General features: G+C 39.3%; 1 protein-coding gene across 1 annotated transcript; it reads right to left on the bottom strand.

Annotated features, from left to right (window-relative positions):
• Positions 1-492: 492 nt before the first annotated feature.
• Positions 493-1,419, bottom strand: LOC126060664 (olfactory receptor 8D1-like). The gene has a single exon (XM_049856897.1). It carries the CDS (start codon positions 1,417-1,419, stop codon positions 493-495), a length of 927 nt encoding a protein of 308 aa, XP_049712854.1.
• Between the last annotated feature and the right edge of the window lie 7,432 nt (positions 1,420-8,851).

Raw genomic sequence — 8,851 nt, 5'->3', positions numbered from 1 at the left:
GCCATTGCTGTCTGGTTACTATTTTCTGTAGTTTTTTTCCCTTGTGCATATGACATGTTCCCTCAAGAATTTATGGAAATCTGGGATCAAGTTACATATCTCTTAGCATTTGTAGCAGGACAACTCAGTACCCACATAACAGGTATTCAGTAAACAAAGGCAGGATATGGGGAAGAGAATAATAATATTGGAGAAACTCTGGATTTTTATTACTTTCCTATCACAGTAAATCACAGAAAACTATCTAAACCTCAGTTTTTCCTGTCAAAACATAAAAACACTAATAATAATAATAACATAATAACACTAATTCATTGCTTTACTAAATACTTTTTCATTGCATTGAGAAAACTAAATTCAATTATTTATGGGACAGAATATTCTAAATACACATGTATATTAAAGCAGAGTAGCACATAAAAATGAACAAAAAGAATACATTTTTATGGGAACCATTAATATCTCCCATCTGTAAGTATTCAAAATCAAGATTCACCTCCCCACCAAAACCTTACTTAATGCTTTCTTTACATCCTTGTTCCTCAGACTATATATTAAAGGGTTCAGCATGGGGATCACTGTGGTATAAAACACTGAGGACACCTTCTCCTGTTCCAGTGAGTTACTTGAAGGAGGCTTGAAATACATGAATGTGATAGACCCAAAGAAAATCCCCACAGCTATGAGATGAGAGCTGCAAGTGCCAAAAGCTTTTGACCGGCCCTTTGAGGACCGGATATGAAAGATACTGCAAAAGATAAAGGCATAGGAGATGAAGACAGCTAGAGTGGGCACTAAAGTGTTAAACCCTGCAATGATGAAAAGTAGAAGCTCATTTAGGTGTGTTTTGGAGCAGGAGAGATTGAGGAGGGGAAGGATATCACAGAAGTAATGGCTGATGATGTGGGATTTACAGAAGGACAGTTTCATCATGGCACTTGTATGGGCCAAGGCAGACAGAAATCCTAGGATGAAGACAACTAGCACCAGTAATGAGCAGACCCGAGGGGACATGATCACATTATAAATCAGAGGGCTACAGATTGCAACATAGCGGTCATATGCCATTGCTGTCAAGAGGTAGCCTTCAGCCACCACAAAGACCGCAAAGAAAAAGAGCTGTGCCATGCACTCAGAGTAAAGGATCATATTATTCTTCCCTAGGAAGTTCACCAACATTTTGGGGGTAATCACAGAGGAACAGCAGAGATCAATGAAGGACAAGCTACTGAGGAAATAGTACATGGGGATGTGTAGCAGAGGGCTGATTGCAATCAGGACAATCAATCCCAGGTTCCCCACCACAGTTGCCACATAGATTCCCAGGAACAGGAGGAAGAGAGGCAGCTGGAGCTCTGGCTGCTCTGTTAAGCCCACTAAGACAAACTTGATTGTTGTGGAGAGGTTTCCTATAGACATTCTTCTTTGGGGAGCTGTGTGGAAATGAAAAATAAAAATTACATTAAAATGGATCTTAATTCCCCTTATAAACAAAGTCAGACTTGCAAAACAGAGGTTGACAGGAATAGTAAGACTGAATCGTAGGTTCTTCTTGACTCCTCCTTTCTGGCCTTGATTCCCCACCATAACTCCTTAAAGCACCCTGAGCCTTCTCCAAATTGGTCCAGAGTTTTAATTAAAAAAAAAAAAAAAAAAGTGTTTCCCTGACTTACTTAGAAACTCTAATCACTTGAATTTGGCAGCAAAACCATAGCCCCCTTCTATGGAGAAAATTATTGGCAGGCATTTTTAGGCAGTTAAATGGAAGAAAAGTTCACCGGATGAATCTAATCAGTCTTTCAATTATTTGATTTTCTCTTACTTTGGGCCAGAAGGCTCTTCCACATCAACTACAAACAAGGAGAGAAAGAGGCTTCAGGGCACTGACAATGGCACTCTTACTCCTAACTGGAGTGATGGTGGGAATTAGGTGGGGTATGAGGCATCTCATTCTCACTGAAAAAAAAAAATGACTCTTACAACACAGCGTAGCAGTATTCCAGAAGCAGAAATGCTCATGTAATACCTCCTGGCCTTCCATTAAAACAAGGATGAGGCAGGCAGAAGGGTTTGCCACTGGAATCACTGAGGAAGGACATTGTATTGGAACCCAAGTGCTCTCTAGCTGTAAAGTTCACAATGAGAGTCTTCTCAGACCTCAACCACTCTCACAAATGTTTGCTCTGACCCTGTCAGTGATCTAACCCATTGCTGTTGAGTCAATTCCGACTCATAGTGACCCTATAGGACAGAGCAGAACTGCCCCATAGGGTTTCCAAGGAGCAGCTGGTGGATTTGAACTACCAACATTTTGGTTAGCAGCCAAGCTTCAGCCACCGAGCAACCAGGGCTCCAGCAGTGGACTACAACCCTCTTATTTACGCAAACTCAAACCCCAGTGAACAGCCTATATTGTGATAGGACAAGGTGATTCTGAGGCTGTCTGAGAAGAGCATTGCTGATTGGTATTAACCTCGAAATTTGGGAAGCTTGGTGCCCTTGGCCTCTGGACCTGACGAAATAAGAGCTTATACTGTGTATTTCCCGGACAAAACACAGAAACCTAGCTAAGCTACCCTTTTGATGACTCCAGGTGGAGTCATTTTGGATAGATGTGTGTCTCACCAGTATTCTATTCTGTTTTCCTATTTAGAAACATCCAATACTTACACATTATCTTCAAGAAAAAAATCCAAATTTCTTAGCTAACATTTAATATCTATAATAATGAACTTCCAGCTTAACCTTTAAGCTTCTTTATGCCAACCCCCTACATCCACCCAAGCTTGCTGCACTCCAGCCACGTAGGACAGTTTGCATGTCACAAATACACTGGAATGCACATCGCAAATACTCCAGGAAGTTTCCTTCTCCATACACCTTTTAAATGCTCCTCTCTCTGCCTCTCTATATACATCATTTGCAGTATTTTCACTCATACTTTTTAACTCAACTTAAACCTTATCCCCTTTTGAAACCACTGGCATACTCTGTGACCCTGTAACACTTTGCATATACATTTATTTTAGAACGCAGTGGATTATACAATGGATTTTGTTTTTTTCTCAAACTCCCTGCACTAGGTTTGTTGTTTTTGTTAGGCTCCATCGAGTCAGTTTCGACTCATAGTGACCGTATGCACAACAGAAAGAAACACTGCCCGGTCCTGAGCCATCCTTACAATCATTGTTATGCTTGAGCTCATTGTTGCAGCCACTGTGTCAATCCACCTCGTTGAGGGTCTTCCTCTTTTCAGCTGACCCTGTACTCTGCCAAGCATGATGCCTTTCTCCAGGGACTGATCTCTCCTGACAACATATCCAAAGTATGTAAGACGCAGTCTCGCCATCCTTGCTTCTAAGGAGCATTCTGATTGTACTTCTTCTAAGACAGATTTATTCATTCTTTTGGCAGTCCATGGTATATTCAATATTCTTCGCCAACACCACAATTCAAAGGCGTCAACTCTTCTTCAGCCTTCCTTGTTCATTGTCCAGCTTTCACATGCATATGATGAGATTGAAAATACCATGGCTTGGGTCAGGGGCACCTTAGTCTTCAGGGTGACATCTTTGCTACTCAACACTTTGAAGAGGTCCTTTGCAGCAGATCTGCCCAATGCAATGTGTCTTTTGATTTCTTGACTGCTGCTATCCATGGCTGTTGATTGTGGATCCAAGTAAAATGAAATCCTCGACAATTTCAATCTTTTCTCCATTTATCATGATGTTGCTCATTGGTCCAGTTGTGAGGATTTTTGTTTTCTTTATGTTGAGGTATAATCCATACTGAGGGCTATGGCCTTTGATCTTCATTAGTAAGTACTTCAAGTTCTCTTCACTTTCAGCAAGCAAGGTTGTATCATCTGCATAACACAGGTTGTTAATGAGTCTTCCTCCAATCTTGATGCCCCATTCTTCTTCATATAGTCCAGCTTCTCATATTATTTGCTCAGCATACAGATTAAATAGGTATGGTGAAAGAATACAAGCCTCATGCACACCTTTCCTGACTTTAAACCAATCAGTATCCCCTTGTTCTGTCCAAACAACTGCCTCTTGATCTATGTAAAGGCTCCTCATGAACACAATTAAGTGTTCAGGAATTCCCATTCTTTGAAGTGTTATCCATAGTTTGTTATGATCCGCACAGTCAAATGCCTTTGCATAATCAATAAAACACAGGTAAACACCCTTCTGGTATTCTCTGCTTTCAGCCAGGATCCATCTGACATCAGCAATGATATCCCTGCTTCCACATCCTCTTCTGAAACCAGCCTGAATTTCTGGCAGTGCCCTGTCGATATACTGCTACAGCCGTTTTTGAATGATCTTCAGCAGAATTTTGCTTGGGTGTGATGTTAATAATATTGTTCTATAATTACCACATTCGGTTGGATCACCTTTCTTGGGAACAGGCATAAATATGGATCTCTTCCAGTCAGTTGGCCAGGAAGCTGTCTTCCATGTTTCTTGGCATAGACAAGTGAGCACCTCCAGTGCTGCATCTGTTTGTTGAAACATCTCAATTGATATTCCATCAATTCCTGGAGCCTTGTTTTTCACCAATGCCTTCAGAGCAGCTTGGACTTCTTCCTTCAGTACCATCGGTTCCTGATCATATGCCACCTCTTGAAATGGTTGAATATCGACTAATTCTTTTTGGTATAATGACTCTGTGTATTCCTTCCATTTTCTTTTGATGCTTCCTGCATCATTTAATATTTTCCCCATGGAATCCTTCACTATTGCAACTCGAGGCTTGAATTTTTTCTTCAGTTCTTTCAGCTTGGGATAGACCGAGCATGTTCTTCCCTTTTGGTTTTCCATCTCCAGCTCTTTGCACATGTCATTATAATACTTTACTTTGTCTTCTCGAGAGGCCCTTTGAAATCTTCTGTTTGGTTCTTTTACTTCATCAATTCTTCATTTTGCTTTAGCTGCTCGACACTCAAGAGCAAGTTTCAGAGCCTCCTCTGACATCCACCTTGGTCTTTTCTTTCTTTTCTGTCTTTTCAGTGACTTCTTCCTCTCTTCATAGATGATGTCCTCGATGTCATTCCACAACTCGTTTGGTCTTCGGTCACTAGTGTTCAATGTGTCAAATCTATTCTTGAGATGGTTTCTAATTTCAGGTGGGATATACTCAAGGTCATATTTTGGGTCTCGTAGACTTGCTCTGATTTTCTTCAGTTTCAGCTTGAACTTGCATATGAGCAGTTGATGGTCTGTTCCACAGTCGGCCCCTCGCCTTGTTCTGACTGATGATATTGAGTTTTTCCACCGTTTCTTTCCACAGATGTAGTCTGTCCATGTGTATAGTCACCGTTTATGTTGGTGAAAGAAGGTATATGCAATGAAGAAGTCGTTGCTTTTGCAAAATTCTAGCATTCAATCTCCGGCATTGTTTCTATCACCAAGGCCATATTTTCCAACTACCGATCCTTCTTCTTTGTTTCCAAGTTTCACATTCCAGTTGCCAGTAAGTATCAATGCATCTTGATTGCATGTTAGATCAATTTCAGACTGTAGCAGCTGATAAAAATCTTCTATTTCTTCATTTTTGGCCCTAGCGGTTGGTGCATATATTTGAATAATAGTTTTATTAACTGGTCTTCCTTGTAGGCGTATGGATATTATCCTATCACTGACAGCATTGTACTTCAGGATAGATCTTGAAACATTCTTTTTGACGATGAATGCAACACCATTCCTCTTCAAGTTGTCATTCCCAGCATAGTACACTATATGATTGTCCAATTCAAAATGCCCAACACCAGTCCATTTCAGCTCACTAATGCCTAGGATATTGATGTTTATGTGTTCCATTTCATTTTTGACAATTTCTAATTTTCCTAGATTCATACTTTGTGCATTCCAGGTTCTGATTATTAATAGATGTTTGCAGCTGTTTCTTCTCATTTTGAGTCATGCCACAGCAGCAAATGAAGGTCCTGAAAGCTTTACTCCATCCACGTCATTAAAGCCGACTCTACTTTGAGGAGGTAGCTCTTCCCCGGTCATCTTTTGAGTGCCTTCCAACCTGGGGGGCTCATCTTCCAGCACTATATCAGACAATGTTCCTCTGCTATTCATAAGGTTTTCACTGGCTAACGCTTTTCAGAAGTAGACTGCTGGGTCCTTCTTCCTAGTCTGTCTTAGTCTGGAAGCTCAGCTGAAACCTGTCCTCTACGGATAACCCTGCTGGTATCTGAATACCAGTGGCATAGCTTCCAGCATCGCAGCAACACACAAGCCCCCACAGTATGACAAACTGGCAGGCATGTTGGGGGCACTAGGTTTAAAGCTCTTCATTGCAGGGACTGTATCTACTCATCTTTGTGCCACTACTGCCTGAATCATAATGGGAATTCCATAAATATTCATTGGAGAACTATATTCTGTTCATGACCAGTTCTCAAAGATGGTTGGGTTGTTGGAGTAGAGAAGATCAGCCAACCACATTTTTAGTTTTGCACACCTTCACTCTCCACCGTCTTTTAATCGAGTTAATATCCAGTTAAATTAATGATTCTCCTTTTATTTCAGGTGTTACATTTCTTAAATTGTTACATATCAAACACAGATTTGTAACTACCCATAAGCAGATAAATATGAACTTGTGTACTATTTTTATTTTTGTGCTGAGTTGTTTTTTTCCTTTTTCTTTGCTGCCTGTCCCTTGCTCCCCATGCACAGAGCCTTTAATTAACTTCTCAGATAAGTTTACACACACACATACACACACAGAGTTGTGTCATTGTCCACACAGAGGCTAAGAAGATATTATCACACACAATTTTTTTTGCATGTTCCTTTCTTATTCAAAAATACTTTCAGAAAATTCCTCCAAAGCAAACATGTAGCTCTAGTTTATTATTTTAAATAGTGGCATATAATTAAATGATGTAGATATAATGTCATACACATGTTGGTGTTTTATTTTTTATGAAATAATATCCAAGGAGAGGTATTTATGGGTCAAGGACGTTGTGATTTTTTTCTTTGTGTAAGTAATGTTAGATTGATTTCCAAAAAGCTTTAATAATATACCTTTTTGGTAACTATACATGAATACTTTTTTTTCTTATGTATACCCTTTTCCTTACACTCTTACTAGTAATATGTATTGTCTTTTTTTTTTTTTGTCCCCATGTTGGGTGTTACATGATTGATGATTGAGTGATAGTCACCTTGCCTTTTTTTTTTTTTTTTGGTCTTCTGGAGAATTTAAGCATATTTTCATACGTTTTTTGGTCATCACTTACTACCCATGGCCTTTGATCATTTTTCTATAGGCTTGTTTATCCCTCTCTTATCCATTTGTAGATATTCCTCATTTGTTACAGAAATTAACTTTCTGCACTGTTATCTTTTCTTAAATTTATTGTTTATGTGTTGATTTTATTTATGATATCATTGCTATTCAGATTTTTAAAATTTTAAATAGTTGAGTATACTTAGTTGTTTTGTTAGCTTGTCTTTTGCTTATGGTGTCTAGATTTTGTCTTGACCAAGAAGGCCTCCTTAAATGAAAACGTTTCTTCTTCATCCTAGCTTCATTTCCTTTTTGCGAACAGTGAAAAGGTTTTAAGCTTAGAAGATATGTTGGGAAGTGTTTGGTGATGGCTAGGTTTTTAAACATGTAAGCCTTAGATCCAGAAATTTTGAGAAGGATTGTAAGCATTAAGCCTGTTTTGCAAGAGGTGTGTATTGAAGGCCCTTTATCCCATTTGGGCTGGAAGTTCCTTTGGCAAGTGCTTCTGAGCCCAAAATAAAACAGAGCTATACAACCTGAGTGGACTCTTGGTTTATCTCAAAGTGGCCAGAGAACATTTTTTCTCTGTACTTGAATCCAGCTGAGCAAGATAAAAACTAAGTGGAAATTTATGTTTAATATTCTGTCCAAAAATGAATACCCTTCCCTTGTCTTATATCCACCCTTGTAGCTTTTTCTCTTAGATATCTGTGTGTTCAGTCTGGTGTACAAGAAGACAATGAATATCAGTAAATACATAAATCAGAAGTGCTTTTGGGAAATGCCAGTTTAAGAGTCTTACAGAAACCCCAATGAGCCTCTCTGTACCAGAGAAGACAGACTTATACTGGGAATCTCTTGCAAGGGATAGAGTGTGACCCAAGTTGTGAACAAGAGACAAGGCAAAGTTAACAGGAGAGGAAAGGACATAACAAACAGGAAAACGGCAGGAGCAAATGCTCCCGGATAAAGCCAGAAAGTTGTATGTGATTAGCATTGTTGCTAATATCCATTCTGTTATTCTATTAAATACAATTGCCATAAAGTAAACCAGAACTTACCCTGTTCCTGCACAGAAATTGAAGTCCTTAGTAGTTCCTTTCTTTGCTCATGCCATGGATCTGTTATAGTCAAGGAAGGGCAAAGTCTCTCCTACTGTCTGATACACGTGTCTACATGTCAAGGTTTAAATTATTCAGTTGGCTAAAAGTAAAACAGCGAAATTCATCTGACATTACAAACTCTTTGGACCTGGCAGGAGATCATGATATGTGTCTTTCTCAATCTTAAAAATAAAAGCTTGGTGTGTTATGGGACTTTAATCTGAGGTTTAGTGAGCTTAGGGACCTCATTAGAAATACAAACACAACTATGCACCCCCACAATGGGTCCCACAAGACTATTGAGCCCAGGGATTTACTGGAGTACTCAAAGCATTTAATAGCCCTCTGCAAAAATAATCATCTCATGTTCTGGGTCTCTTGATTGCTATCTGTCTCAAGATTAGTAAAAGTGCTGAAAGAAGTTTGTTGTTTTATATTTTCATGTTACCTGTGAGGATTATGAAACTCAGAGAAATTAGATCAGGGATTCT

Source organism: Elephas maximus, chromosome 17 (genome assembly GCF_024166365.1).
Source record: "Elephas maximus indicus isolate mEleMax1 chromosome 17, mEleMax1 primary haplotype, whole genome shotgun sequence".
Lineage (NCBI taxonomy): Eukaryota > Metazoa > Chordata > Mammalia > Proboscidea > Elephantidae > Elephas > Elephas maximus.
This window is presented reverse-complemented; position numbering and strand designations above follow the sequence as displayed.